General features: G+C 54.0%; 1 protein-coding gene across 5 annotated transcripts in view; it reads left to right on the top strand.

The window, feature by feature from the left end:
• Positions 1 to 15,171, top strand: part of MSI2 (musashi RNA binding protein 2) — a 389,374-nt gene that overhangs the window by 357,011 nt on the left and 17,192 nt on the right. For 3 of the 5 annotated variants that reach the window (XM_059997134.1, XM_059997132.1, XM_059997131.1), the window contains exons 11-12: positions 545 to 568; positions 1,857 to 1,919. In XM_059997134.1, the coding sequence (XP_059853117.1) occupies positions 545 to 568; positions 1,857 to 1,919 (87 nt within the window). The remainder of the gene's footprint in view (positions 1 to 544; positions 569 to 1,856; positions 1,920 to 15,171) is intronic. The other 2 variants (XM_059997135.1, XM_059997133.1) reach the window with 1 other exon arrangement.

Genomic DNA, 15,171 nt, shown 5'->3' with positions numbered 1-15,171 from the left:
ATCTGAGATTAGGGATAATGGATTTCCTTTCTTGGATCAGGGTTTTTTTTTTCCTCCCTCTTTCCTCTCTCTTTCTCTTGGACTTTTTGTCCAAAATGCACTCAACTCCAGAAAAGAGAGCTTTTGTTAAAAGTCTTCTTACTGACTCAACTCCCCTCCCCCAGCTCTGTCCCCCCTCCCTCCCCCCCACCACCATTTTTTTCATGCTTCCAAGGAAACCTGTTTCAAGTAAGAAGTGAGAGAGTACAAAAGAATAAGGACCTTCCTCCTGTCCCCGCCCTCTTCCTTCTCCTTCAGGGTCCCCTGAGCCCTGCTCCGGGCCTGCAGCAGAGCCTGGTGTAGCGTTGGGATGGGGAGAAATAACTTGACATCTTCCTTATTTTCCTTCAGCACTTTGCGCAAGCACCCACATCTTCAGAAATCTAGATCCTGCCTGGAGGAAATGGGGAGGGGACTTGGTGGGGGAGTCCCTTCCCTGGTCTGGCAGGGGTCATTGCTGTATACATTTATTTCACCTGGATCTTTCTTTTTCCCCCTTCAACAGCCCTATTACCATATTTAAATGCAAGTATGTCTCTTTTCATTGGCATTTGAAGTAGCTTAGCCTGACGTTTCTAGTATAGCTCCTTCCCTTCTGAACTTCTTTCCTCCCCAGTAGTTCTGTGTAGCTAGGGCAATAGTCTTAGAGTTTAGCGGGCTTCTAGTTTGCTGTGTTTGGGGGACGGCCCTCTCTCTCCTCTCTCTCCTCCCCTGCTCCCCGGTGCATGTTCCCTTACCGCCCTCGTCCTGTAGCAGCTCCTTATCTGGAAGGCTCAGTGGCCAACGCTGAGCCCCTCCGTTGGGCTGTTTGTTTGCTTGCTGCTGGCTTCCGGCACATCATTTAAAACCACAGGCACCGGACACGGGTCTGCTTGGAGGTAGATTGTCCCACGCGTGGGGGAGTGTGTCTGTGTGTGTCCCAGGGCGTGGCTGTGCGTGCACAGGCTAGTGGCCGAAAGAAGCCCGGGGGAGGGGACGTGCCCACCCCTTCCTTCACCTGGACACTCTGCAGCCACACTGGGTCACCGTGTCCTTCTGACGTTTAGTCCCACTGCTGGGACAGCCTCGCTGCCTGGTGCGTTGTCAGATCAAAACCCCCAGGAGACCCTTCAGTGCCACCTTGATTGGGACGGTGGAGCTCAGACAGAAGGGCCAGATCTAGATCCCCCTAATGTGCCTCCAGAGCCACAGGCCCACCCCACGTCGTCTCTGCGGCCCCACACTTCCTCCCCGAGCTGGCCCCCAGAATGCTTCACCCCTGGGCCCGGGGCCGTGATGCTGCTGGCACTGAAGTGTGGAGTCAAGACGGCCAAGCCAGCCTGAGGCCTCAGGAGAACGGCTAGGCTTAAGCCGTCTCCTGGCCAAGGTGCCTGTAGTGTCAAGAGGCCACCCTCAGGGCCTCCTGCCTATGGCTGAGGGCTGACTGCACCCCAGGGACCCCTGCCTGTGACCGGGCCATGCGCGACCCCACCAGCTCTTGACAAGCCCTGGGGAATCACCAAGGTGCCCGTGCAGGGGCCGCAGGGAGCTCGCCCTGCTCTCGAGAGAAGTTACTCTTCATTCCCTTCCGTTATTTTGGTGTGCCGTCTAGAACCAGTTTCCCGGGTGACAAATGTGTGGCAATCAAACACACCTAAAGATGCTGTGCCTTCCAGAAGCCTGAGCGCCGCTTATCCATGTCCCTTCTAAAGGCCGACCCGGACATCCCTTCCCACCCCTGTCTTCTGTGTCGGGGCGGGGGACATGGCCTGTGAGACGCGTCTGTCCGTGGCCCTTTCCAGGACCCTCCTTCACCCCAGCTCCTCTCTCTCTGCCAGGCTTCCCGGCAGCGGCTTACGGACCAGTGGCGGCGGCAGCGGTGGCGGCAGCACGAGGATCAGGTAGGAAGGTGTGCGGGCCCGGCGGCTCCCAGGCATGCCCAGTGTGCAGGGGAAGGTAAAGGCCCTGTTGGATGTGTGGCTGCGTCTGCCCACCACTCTCAGCACAGCCCGGAGGGGGGCGGGGGGCGGCCCCAGCGGGGGGTCAGTCCCGGGACCGCAAACCAAAGGTAGATGATGATTCCCTCCCTCGAAAGAGAAAAATGGATTTCTTGTGGACTTCGGACGGGCCCCTTCACCTGACAGCCGGCTTCAGGGCACCCGTGGGCATTTCCCTCCTTGGCTTTTGCTGGTTCACAAGGCCCCCTGCCTCGAGTCTCTGACCCAGCCAGAGAAGCTCTAGGTTGCCAAGGGAGACTCAGAGTCCATCCGTGTGGTCCTGGCCTGGGAGCAACCCACCCCTTTGGCCCCTGCTGCCCTTGGCAAGGGGGCTTGCTGATCCGGGGCTAAACCCCGAGTCCCTGAGGGTCAAACGTGAGGCCAACCCTGACCCCAGGGCGTGAAGCCGCTCTTCCTGAAGCCCCCGGGCCATCCCAGACTCTCTTCTGAGCCGAGACCAGAGGGCTCCGAGACTCTAGCCGCCAAGGGAATTGGGGTGTTCCCTCCCATGAGGTTGCCCAGGTCATTTGGTCTCCAAATCCAACCTTTGAGGGGGTCTGGGACCCTTGGGGTGAGCTGGGAACCTTTCCCCAGCGGCACTGTGGGCTCAGGCTGGAGCTGGGCCTTTGTCCCTCTCCCCCAGATGCCCTCTGCCTTCCTGAGCAAGCAGGGCTTCTGCTGTGTGCTCCCCCATCCCCCAGGCCACCGAGAGGCCCCCCACCTCCTAAACCCGGGAGCCATGGTTTGCAGCTCTCCCCCAACACCCCGCGGCCAGGCCGCTGGAGCACCCAGGGAAGTTTAGTCTGATGTAACAGGGCTCTGAGGAGGGCCGGGGGAGGGAGGTGCTGCTGAGGGTACCAGGAAATGGGGCATTAAAAGCCCAGAGGGCAAACGCCAAAAAGACCCAAACCCTCGGTGGTAAGAGACTGGCACAGTGAGGCCCTTTGGAAATGTCAGTAAAAATCCGTTCCATGCAAACTGGCACTGCCTCAAGCTACAAAGGACCCACTCCCCTGAGCCACCCGCTGGGGGCTTGTTTGGAGGGGCCAGGGAATTCTCAGGGGGCTGCTGAGGGCGTTAACCAGAGAGCTGGGCGGGGGCACCGGGCGCCTTTCCTCGGCTCCCGCCCGCGCAGCCGGCCTCCGAGGCTCCCACCGGCCCTCTGGCCAGCGTCTCTTGGTCCCCCTGCCCTGGGGGCGGGTTGCACAGCTGCCTAGTGTCTCCCTGTTCCATCTGGTTTTTTAACTTGAGAGCTTTTTGGTATCACGATAAACGAGCCTCTGTCCTACCTGTGCCTGGGGGAAGGGACAACAAAAAGAAAAATCCTGAGAGTTTTGAGTGTTGTTGGTTGTTGTTTTCTCCGTTCAGTTTCTTTCTTATTGTAACTTGGATTATGAAACTAAACTTTAACCCAAAATTAACCCTGCCTCTCTCCCCACCCCCATTCTCCTTGACTTCATGGCAAGTTTAAAGGGCAGCATGGGGTTCTTTGAGAGTCTGAGAGTGGTCTCCCCATGGTCTCTGCCCCCTTCTGCCACCCCTGCCCTCTCCCAGACCCCCAGAGCCAGGCGGGAGTCCCCCCCATCCCCTCTAACTCCTAACCCCAAAGGTCAGAGCCATCTCCAGCCACCCTTTTTTTTTCAGGACCAGTGGTGTTTTATTTGTAGCCATTTCCATCCGGAGCCAAGTCTCCCACAGGCCATTCGAGGTCAGCCATGCTCATCACCGCACTGTTAGTGAATTCTCTTCAGGAGTGTGCTCCCAGACCCCCTGCCCACACCAGCCTGGGTTAGTGCAAGGAGTAAACCCTCAGCTCGGAGGTGCCACCCCAGGATTCAGGCTCGGCCAGGAAGCTGTAGGGCACCCCCAGTGCAGCCTGGGTGTGCCCGAGGGCGATGACCAGGCTGTGCCTGCCCAAGTCAGAACACTGCCCAGGCTGGAAGACACCTGCCCACGTGTAGACAGGGTAGCTCGGCCCCCACCCCCTACCCCCTTTGAACCTGGAGCAGGGTTACAAGGCTGGGGAAGGAAGATCTCCACCTGTCTTTCTCTTAGTGCATTTTGACCTGTAAGGACTCTCCCCTTCCTCCCTCCCTCCCCCTAGAAAATGATCTGGACTCCAAGTCTGGCAGGATGGCCAATTATTTACCTGTCATAGTGGCCCCTGGGTGGCATTTTGGCATGTATGGGAGGGGCTACACAGACTTATTTGGGTGTGTGCATCGGCCCAGGCCAGCAGGGGGGCTCACGGAGGGCTGATTGCCTGGTCTACCTTCACCGCCTCCTGCAATCCTGCCCCACCCATCCCAGCTCCTCCCCCGGGGACAGGGATGCTCCTTCAGCCCCCCCACCCCCACCCGACGCAGCCTCGGCTGTTGGGGGATTACAAGTTCAACTGCATTCTCTCCTAGGGAGAAGCTGGTCTAGGGAGTCTGTGGAGTGCCGCCCTTGGGCTTGGTCCCATGTTGAACCTGGCCGGGGACTCAGAACAGTGGGAAACAGGGCCTCTGCTCCCCAGGGGCTCTCAGGCTTGGCTTAGAGATCAGGTGGACTATGAAAGGCCCTCTTTGCACTTTCATTTTTCTCAAGCTCCACAGTTTTGTGTGGCTTTTCCCTTCCTTATTATGACGCGCCGGGGGAGCTTCCTGAGCAGAAGCTCCAGCCGGAGGCCGTGGGGTGGGAAGCAAACAGCTTCGGTTCTGATGAGCTGGGCAACGGCATCCGTCAGGGCTACGGTGTCAGGGTAGGAGGGCCCTGGGCCTGGAGCTCTGCACCCACCTCAGCCGACTTCTCTGGGCCAGCCTGCCCCGGACCTGAGGTGGGTGGGCTCGGGTGACCCCCAGGGGGAGGTCCCGGCGACTCCTAGATGACTTCACTATCAGTGTCACTTTTCTTTTACCTTCACCCGGAAGTTTGAAACGTCATCTTTTCTTGTGCTCAGTCGAGACTTTGTTTGTTTATTTTGATCGTATCCATTCAGTTCCAGTGGCCCCATCATGCCCCTCCCCCAAACCTAAATCCAGTTTGGTAAACGGCTCCCCCAGACAAATGAGGGAAATGGTTCGAATCTCCAGGCTATTGGATTTCTGGGTGGCATCGCGGGTGGGTCCGTGTATCAGTCTTAGGCCCCGGCCCCAGCCCAGCCCCCGCCCAGCCAGGACCCCTTACTGTGCTTTACACTTGCCAGCTTTGTTCCCATCTAGTGACATGAGCTCCTGACGGTGGTGGTGAGTGTGAGAGTCATGTTCTGTTGTCTTTTCTCTTGCTTGGTTGGGGCTGCGGTGAGAGTGTCTCTGAGGCATACTCTCCCGCCTCTCTTACACTAGGATCTGCACACCTCCTCTCAAACACTCTTCTGAGCACGCTCAGCGGGAAGGTTTGTCCACACCTATTAATCCTCTCTCAGTGTCCAGCTTCCTGTTAGTACCAGCTGGTTTGCATGTTTTTGCTTGTTCAGATGAAACAGTTCAAGAAACAAACTCATATCCAACTCTCGAGAAATGTCTTTTTTGTACACTTTCGTTTTCGATTTTTTTTTTATTAGTTACAACTCTGAAACACCTGTTGTCCAGTAAAACATTTCACACCCCCTGCCTGTTCTTAGATTGTATGTCTCTGTGGGACTGAACTAAATGCATGCACTGTAGTAGATGTACTGGTAGCCGTAGCCGTAGTTGTAGAACATGCATTGTTGAGTTGATATTACAGGGCCTCGGACAGCTCGGCACAGCACGGCTGTGTCTGCAGGATAGCGTGGGGGCCAGGAAGAGAAGGGGCTCCATATTTTCAATGTTGCCAAAGGGCTTGGATCCATGTTCCCGCCATCAGCCACCACCACCTCCCCTCACACTCCCTGCTCCCCCAGTCCAGGACTGGGTCACCACCCTCAGCTCTAGCCTTCCCAACGGAGATCTCTCTTAATAGTGTCCAACTATAGTGAAAGAATGCAATCAGGGTTGGAGGGAGTCTTACCGTTCTTCCTTGTTCCTGTCTTCCTCCTGTGGTTCTTGAACAGATCGGGTCTTTTTCTACTTCTTAAGGCCCAGCAGCAAGGCTTCTCCAAGCCCTCTACTCCTTGAGTCCTTGGCCAGCTCACATCCAGCCCTTCAAGGATTCGGGTCCTTGTGGCAGCCCTGTCTACATGGTCGGAGGGGAAATGAAATATGATGGGGAGAGGGATTAAGATCTCAAGATCCTTAGTCTGCAGACAGGGGATGCATTTGGTCTTAGTCGAGGTCGGCATTTGTTCTTACGGTTGCTGAAGGTAAAAGGAGAAAGGGCGGAAGGGAAGTGGGGTGAGAGGGGTGACATTCCTGCTGTGGAGATTACTGGCACTGCTTCTTGAGGAGGGGAGGGGAGGGGAGGGGAGTGGTGGAGAGGAAGGGGGCCTGTAATATCCAAAGAGAGGCCACAGTTTGCCAGCATCGCCCCAGGAAGACTTCCCAGTCCTGCAGCCTCTGCCCTGGGTTCAGGGCGTGTGCAGTCAGCCATCTCTGGACACTTTGTCTCCCCTCCATTTGTGGTGACAAATCATGAGACGGTGCAGAGGTCTCTTAGAGCTCTTGGAGGCATCCCTAACCTTCGTAAGTTGATGGAAGATGAAGCAGTAGTTGCCACCTGGGACCTGCTCCTAAAGCCAGGCTGGTTGGTGGCTGTGACCCAACGCTGCAGGACGCAGGTGGGATTTGAACGTTCAGGGTGCAAGTCATCTATTAGCAGAGGAGACAGAAGCCCAGGAAGTCCCCATAAGAGTGTGCAAAATGGTAGCCCGTGGCATGTGGCCCAGTCGGGGTGGACCAGGATTGAATGTGAGCCGGCAGGTCGGCCAGATTGAGGGCCCCGAGGCCCAGGAAGGGAGATCTGGGAGGAGCCGGCCTTCTAGCCCAGTCTTCATGGGGGTAGGAGTGGGCAATGGCAGAGGGAGAAGCTGGAACTGTCAGGCTTCGGGGCTGCTGAAGCCGTAGATTGACCCAGAATGGGGAGCAGCAGAAGAGGGTGGGGACAGAGGCAGAGAGAGCAGAAAATCCCCACCACCCCCCACCCCCGCCTGAATCCTAGGTCTGGCTTTGCTGCCCTTTGGCTGGACGTCCCTGAGTTTCTGTTCCAGTAAAATTCAAGTCTGGGGATAGAATAAATCATTTAACTTGAGCCATAAAGTAAACACTTTGGGGAGGAGAGTAGATCTCAGACCCGCCCCACTTTTATCTCAGGACATCTTCCATGTCCCCGGTGAAATCCTTTGCCTCCTGTGTGTTCGGGGCTGAGGGAGTCCACTCGCTCCTCCAGCTGCTGGAGGAGTGCGGACATTGTCTGCACTGGTCGCGGCACAAGCCTTAGGGTTCCCAGGTGTTGCTTTCAACAAGCCTGTACCGAAGGTTTGCTTTGTGCCGGGCTCCAAAGCATATAAAGGCAGGTAACACTTCTTGCCTTCAGTGGTCTGAGAATCTAGATTCCTTCCACTGAAAGCCCCTATTTCCCACGATGCATTGTTTCTGGCACTGTCAGCTTCATTTAAAAAAGGAAAATGGATCACTGTGCTGCCTTTATTGCTAAAGATGGCTTTCCTAGGCCTCCGTTAGCAGAATCCGATGTCCAGGAAAGGGGCGTGGGGTGCAGGGTTGCAGTGCGGGCATCTCTTCTTTCCCGCCCAGGCTCCCTTGTGCTAGCAGCAAGCATCCTCTGGGGGCTGTGACCCCAAGATGGCCCATCTGTGGGTAAGGTCACGGGGACACCCTCTCATTGGAATAGAGCCAGCACAGTAGCCCAGAGGGAGAGAAAATCTGTGACCTGTTAGGACTGCTAACCAGCCAGATACTTGAAAGACTGTCCCGGAACGTACACCTCCCAGTCACTGCCTTGTGCTCTGGGCATGGGCACCTTGTTTCTCAGTTTGTCATTAAAATCTTCATTTCTGGGAGAGCCAGGACTTTGCCCGTAAAGAGTCCAGCATTGGATTTCAGTAACCCCAGTGAATTTATAATAATGTGCAGAGCTGCCCACCTCTGACCTCATCTTCATTCATTTTCCAAGGGCTTTGGGACCAACTCTGTTGAGGATAAAATACATCAGCTCTAATCAATAATTTTGTAATAGAAATACCATGCACTTGATAAATCAACTCTAGTGCATTTAGTGACTAGCCTCAAAGCCCAGACCTAAGTATGAGTTAATCCTAACGTGAATGGAGTGGGAGAGTGTTAATGGTCTTTTAAATCAGTGGAATTATTTTCAGTGGGTGACACATCCGTGCCCGCCCCCTGAGCTGGTTGGCCTTCTCACATGCTGGCTTGGGAGCACAGGCCCTGCTGTCTGGAGGAGGGGTGGGAAGAATGGTGCCCTTGAGAGCTCTATAACAGCACATATTCCAAAAGTTGGTGAACCCACGTGTTGATGAGAGTCATCAAAGGAGCACATACCTGGGTACATCATGGTTCCTTGTGTTCCTACAGAGCTAAGGCTGTCACGTCTATTACCGCAGCTACCCCGTGAGATGGGCAGAAAGGCAGAAGGTTTGGGCTCAATTTTACATGTTTGTTTTTATGAGAAAGCTGGGCTGCAGAGTGGTCACATGACTTATCCAAAGTCACACAGCTGGTTACCTGGTTAGCGAGGCTTTGGTCAAGGGTAAAGAACCCTGAACTTGAACCCAGGTCTTTGGCCTCCTTTAAGGAGCCCTGGGAGGAACCATGTTTGTTCCTGAAGGACTCACCTGCCGCCCAGACACCCTGCACATAGAGGAACGTCCTGGGAAAGCCCAACAGCCTCGGCTGCCAGCTCTGTGTTGGCTGAGGACTGAGGCTGCAAAGCTTCACAGGCCAACCTTTCAGACGTAGATTTCAGAACCAGACCCAGGGCACGTCTGCCGTGGCGTTTAAATCGGCAGATATTTATTCAGTGTTCAACAACAGTCATTGTTATTATATGTGACAGGCACCGTCCTAGGCCTTGATTCAGGGTACTCTGAGCTGTATCAGAAAACCTAGCTCAGTGTGATTAAATATTACAGGGGATTTATTGGCTGACATCCTGGAAGCTCTGTTGGAAGAGTGAGCTTCATGTGTTCAGGGCTCATTTCCTGCAGTTTTCTTAGCTTTGCCCTCCTTCTCATTTCGATATTGTCTTTTTGTTGGTTTCCTATGATGGCAAAATGGCTACAGCAGTTTCCTGACTCACATTACCCTGTCTAGAAGAAGAGGGGCGTCAGGTGGTCCAGGATTCTAGCAAAAGTCCAGAACTTTGTGCTGTTTGGTTAAGGCCTAGGTTACAAGAAGCAGTCACTGAGGGTGGGATCTGACCCCTCTAAACCCAGCTAAAGGAGCTAAAGGAGCTCCGACACGGTGGAAGAAGGATGGATTTCCAGAGGCAAATCTGGGTACTATAAAAGGGGGGGAAAGAGACTGATGCTGGCAGCCCTGGAAGCTCATAGATGACTCCAGAGCACAGTCCCTGCCCTAGAGGCGCTCCCAGCCTAGCATGGAGACTAATGTGTACTTACAATATGATGCCAAAGCCCAGTAAAGGAGGAGCACAGAGCTGTGGGGGGAAGTCGAGGAAGGTTTCACGGGGGAGCGAGTATCTATACTTTTAAAGGACAGATAGGAGCTCCCCAGGGAGCCTGGGGAAACAGCTTATGCAAAGAGCAGAGTGATTTTGAAGTCCTGCAAATGGTTCACTCTGACTAGAAAATAAAATGCATTGGCGTTGAGGGCAACAGCCAGTTAGAGAGCTGGGCAGAGTCAGAGCAGGGGGTCCTTAGTGCCATGCTAAAGAGCCTGGATTCACCTAGGTGACTGGGAGCCTCAGAGAGGCCTGAAACCAAGAAGTGACATCAGATTTGTTTGTTAGACAAGCCAGACAGCAGGGTGGATTAGAGAGACAAGAGGGGAGGCATAAGGACAAGTGGCAAACCATGAAATTGTAAACACTCCACAAATGTTCATATATAGCTGCCCAGTAAGAGATGCTGTGGGCCTTTTACTCTTCCCCATTAGCTGATTAACTCTGGGCTCCACGTCCTGCTGGTTGGGGGACAGTGGGAGGCTGTCTAATGGGCGGTGGGGATATAGGCTTGAAGAGGTAGAGAGAGGCTAGAGTCTGGGAGAGGCAGACTTTGAAAGCCCGACTGATGTAGTCCTATTGGTGGGAGAGAGAGGCTCGTATTCTTTATGGCAGTGGAACTCAGTAAAGACAGAACCAAGTAAGGAAGATCAACCTGGCAGTGGCCCAGCAAAGCCCAATCTGACCCCTTAAGCCCTGGGGCTGTGCTGGGTTCGTGGTCTGGAGCAAGGGGAGGAGAGCAATGCAGACCCTGGAGGGCGTTCCATCATGGGGAGTCCACCTTTGTTTCCAGCAATTCTCCTTTGCTTCTGCCCACAAGTTGTTGTTCATTACCTGCTCGGGGCTATTGGTTCCCATTCCTGTGCCCTCATGGCAGCCACTGCCCTCGTCCTTGCTGCCAGTCCGTTTCCCTCTGTCCTCATCTTTGGTCCCTCTGTTCAAATCCGGCTCAGAACACCAGGAAACCACACCCGATTAACCCTCCCTGGGATGCCCCCTCCTTCGCTCTAGCTTCTCAATGTGATCGTGTGTCCTCAGTCTTCTTCCTGATTGGTGAGTTCTCCTCAATGAAAGGCAGGGTTTTGAGTCTTTGGAAGATATTTTGCACGTTATCTCAGAGTGGTGCCTGCCTTCTCCAACAATATGACCCATCAATCCTCCGGGAGGCAGTCAGCCTCCTTCTTATTATAGATGAGTAATTACTGTGCAATTAGAGAAGGCAGAAAACAAAGGGGCCCTTTGTTCCTGGATGCTCATTAATAAATACAAAGGTCTCCCCTTTCCATCCTGGGATCCTGCACAACAGGAGGTGGGCAAATAATGCTTTTGAACAGCTGTGATTGGCTGTTGCAATTAGGTCGGTCAGGATGAGAGAGCCACAGCGATATCCACTCTATGGCATGGACCAGAGGGTTCCAGCCGGCATCTCAAAATTCAAACCCACCTGGGAGGCCCCTTGAGGGAAGGATATCTTGCAAGTGGTGGATAGAATGCTAAAGACACTTCCTAGCCAATTATAATAAAATAATGGTAACAGTAATATGTTAATGATATCTCACATGTATTATGAGTGAGTCACGTACTGTGCTAAGCCCACCTCCCTTATCCCATTTTATTCTCATCGCCCTAAGAAATGGGTGCTGTCATTCCCATTCCCATTTTTAAGGTTTAAAAGCTGTGGCTTAGTGCTTCCCTGGTGGCGCAGTGGTTGAGAGTCCGCCTGCCGATGCAGGGGACACGGGTTCGTGCCCCGATCTGGGAAGATCCCACATGCCGCAGAGCGGGGCTGGGTCCGTGAGCCATGGCCGCTGGGCCTGCGCATCCGGAGCCTGTGCTCCGCAACGGGAGAGGCCACAACAGTGAGAGGCCGGCGTACCGCAAAAACAAAACAAAACCTGTGGCTTAGCATGTGTGAGGTGTCAGAGGCAGGATCTGAGCCTAGGTCTGTCTCATCGGACAGCGCTTGTCAGCAGACGCTCCATCGTACCAGTCCTGCCATACCTGCAAAGCTCTGCACCTTTGAAACATACCCTCAACAAAAACCAACCGCTGCCATCAACTCAGTTCTCCATATCCCTGGTGGAGGAGGAGAGAACCCAGTCATTTTCAGGAGGCATTATATGCGGTTTTTGCACCTGCTTCTGCTGTTGCAGACTTAACATCACGGTTCTGTCTGGCTTTAGCTGACATTTCCGATCTGGCTTCTGGTCTCTGAATCTCTTCAGACCAAAGGCACACAAAGGAGGCCCAGAGGAGGCACGGTCGGGTAAGTGTGAGCCAGGCTAAAGATCATTATTAGAAAGGAGCCTTTAGCTGAAACAAAACTGAAGGAAGTTAGCCACTGCCTGAAGGAAACTAGGCCATGAAGCAGGGGAGGACGCTTTGGGCAAGACTTCTCGGTAGGGATGAGTTAACATCCCTTCACGTGAGCTGTGAGGACTTAATCTGGAAGGTCTCTGGGAAGCCCAGCCCAGCCCTGAGGCTGGGAGGGGATTGGCCGCCCAGTTGCTGGGGCTTTGCCTTAAGCCAGTGGCTGGGAGGGGCGGAGCCGGAGGCGGGAGCAGTGGGCTCCTCCGCCAATCGTCCTGCAGGGAGGCTGGGCTCCCAGAACCATGGCAACAGTACCATGAGCAGGGGCTCATTTGTTTTGTTGATGAGCAATTACTACGCAATTAGAGAAAGCTAAAAATAAAGGGGCCCTTTGTTCCTAGTTACTTATTAATATTAATAAAATGGTCTGTCCAGTTAACGCAAACCTGTGCGCCTGTGGTAGAGCCCACTGTGGGAGGCAAAGGCTGCCCAGCCCCGCTTTCCCCTCTCTTTCTGGAAGTTTTTTCTGACTGTAACGTGCAGAGGGTAGGCTTTCCCCGTCTTGGCCGGGAGAGGAGATGCTCAGCCTTACCAACACATGGGACCCAGGATGCCCTGGAGTCACTGACCCAGGCAGAAGAGTCTGGTCGTGTCAACCCAGCCTCCAGAGAAAAGACCACAAACACAGCAGCAAAACCAGAAAACATGGACCTGAGTTGGAAGAAACCTCTCGCCCAGTTTTGCTATGTACCCTTCGCCACGTTGTTCGACTTTTCTGGGTCTAGGTTGTTCAGCGCCAGGTGCATAAAATAGTCTCTAAGCCTTCCACTGAGGTAGCCCCTGAGATTTCAGTGTCTCCCCTCCCACCTGGCTTGAAGAGAAACAAATCAGACTTGGAAATGACTTGCTAGAAGGTTACTTGGTTGTTCAGGGGTTGACCCCACAACTTCTGGCAACTGGCCTTGGAGATGGAAACAGCTCAGAGGCATCCCTTATATCCCATCCAAGGGGACGGGTTACCTTGTGGATTAATCAGATACGGATGATAAGAGTCTTTTAAGAAGAAGCAGGAGAAGAGAAGGAGGAGGTGGAGGAGGACGAAGAAGAAGAAGAAGATGATGACAAGAGCGTAGAAGGAAGAGCAGGGAATCAGAAGACTTGGTTCCTGTCTGGCTTCTGCCAACAATAAGCTGGTTGATTTGGGGGCAAAGGGTTTCAGACTGTTGGGTTCTTGGGCACCGTTCAGCTCTATAGCTCTGTATTGCTGCTGTTTCCAAAGCTCGGGATCCCTTATCATTGGGAGCAACATGTGGACAGTGATAGTGCCTTAAGATCCGAGAGGAGTGACCGAAGAGAAAGCCAGGGGCTTCCAAGAGATGGGGCAACTGGTAGGGATGCATTTGAAAAAATCAGTCACACGTTTTTTTAATGTGTGAAGGCAATGAGAGGGATAGACATATTTCCAGAATTGTGTATCATTAAAACAAAACAAAACAAAACAAACCCTATAGTCAGATATCCATCCTCGTGTGTGGTTGGTTAACCCTTTAGGGTTTGGCATTCTGGATGGTATTCACTAATAAAGGTGGACCTGCTAATAGCTGTCGTCGATGAGCTGCGGAACTGGGGCGAACGCAGTGGTTCTTGAACTTGGCCACATGTTAGAATCACCTAGGGAGTTCTTAAAATTCCTAGTGTCCAGGCCACACTGTAGACCCATCCAATCAGAAGCTACAGGGGGATGGCGGGAGGTGGGGGGCACGGTGGGCAGGCCTCAGCGTTACTTAAAAGCTCCCCAGGCAAGTCCATCCTGTAACCATGGACTCAAATACCATCAGGTTCTTGCTCGATACGGAGCCTCACGCCATCTCTGTGACTTTGTCATCAGCCCCCCTACCTCAGAGACAGATAAATAGAGCCAAGCCAGACGGTTCACCCCAGCCTCCTCTAACGAGCGGGTCGGGGATCCTTAGCCCGCAGCCTTGGAGCCCAGGCCCCTCCTGCCCACCACTGGTCCTCCTGGCAGGGCCAGGAAAGCCACCCCTCCAGGATGGGCTGAAGGGGTCTTTGTCCTCATAGATGGATTCTCCTACCTCCCCCCCCAGGACAGCCCTGTCCTGGCTGAGCTTGAGAGCATGTACCCGTAGAACCAGCAGCCCGGAGCAACCATAAACAGGGAAGCAGCCACCCTCCTTGACTGTCTGATGAATGGGGGCCTTTTGGTAAGGTCGGAGTTTGTTTGTTATTAGAGACCTAATTAGAAACATGAGAGGGAGCCGAATGGCGCCATGCTTGGCCAATTAGTGACATGCATGCGCCCGCTTTGAACTTCAAGGACACAGAGCTATTAGCGCTTACATCAAACATGGATTAAACTCCTGTGCCTTTATAATCATTAAAGACGGGCTGCTCAAGTGGAAAGCCTTTTGTACAGGTCCTCAAGGGGCTGCCCCTTGGGCATCCTTCCCACTCCACCCCCTGGCTGCTGGAGCCCCAAACAGTGAGTTTCCATGAAATGTGATCAGGCAGTAAGTACTGAGGGTGCTAGGGCATGCCAGCTCCCCACAGGACAGCCCTCAGCAGACTGGAGTCTTCGGGGACTGAGACCAGCCCTCTGGTTGCACTTTCTAGGGTGGGAGGGCTTCCTTTCTCTCTGGCAGTGCCCTTTCCACCTCCCCCTGACCCCAGCGATGCCGCATGCCTGCTTCGTGCCCGGTCTTGTTCTGGGATGTGGCACAGAGGAGGGTGGTCTAGTCCTCAGGTGAGAGGCTGACCCCTGTCTCCTGTGGCAGGCATGGCCCAACCTCAGGGAGCCCCCGGTCTGATGGGGGAGACACCCCCGCCACCAGGGAGCTCCCAATTTGGAAAGGGCAGCAAGACCCATGCCCTCGGGAGCTGGCATTCCAACATTGGCGCTTTGATTCCTTGTCCTTGATTTTGTGACCTCTGTGAGGCCAAGAAATATCCAAATAAACAGAAGAAACCTTGTCAAACTCTGATGCGAGGAAGGACAGCTGGGCAGCGGGATTCGGTTTAAAAAGCAGCCCGGGGGAGTAGCCTGGAGACCAAGTGAGAGCTGGTTTCAGTCGGTCTGAGGCACTGTGAGACCCTGGACACATCCCCTCGTGGCCCCAGCCCTCGGTTTCCTTGTCCGCAGCCCCAGGGCAACAAAACCCGTCTTACTAGTTGTTTGGAGCGTGAACAGGACAGTGTTAAACGCCTGCCAATGCGCCTGGCACGCAGTAGGTGCTCAGTGAACCTTAGTTCCTTTTCTAGCCTGGCACCCCGA

Source organism: Delphinus delphis, chromosome 19 (assembly GCF_949987515.2).
Source record: "Delphinus delphis chromosome 19, mDelDel1.2, whole genome shotgun sequence".
NCBI classification, from domain to species: Eukaryota; Metazoa; Chordata; class Mammalia; order Artiodactyla; family Delphinidae; genus Delphinus; species Delphinus delphis.
The sequence above is the reverse complement of the archived record's forward strand: the minus strand, read 5'-3'. Positions and strand labels throughout refer to the sequence as shown.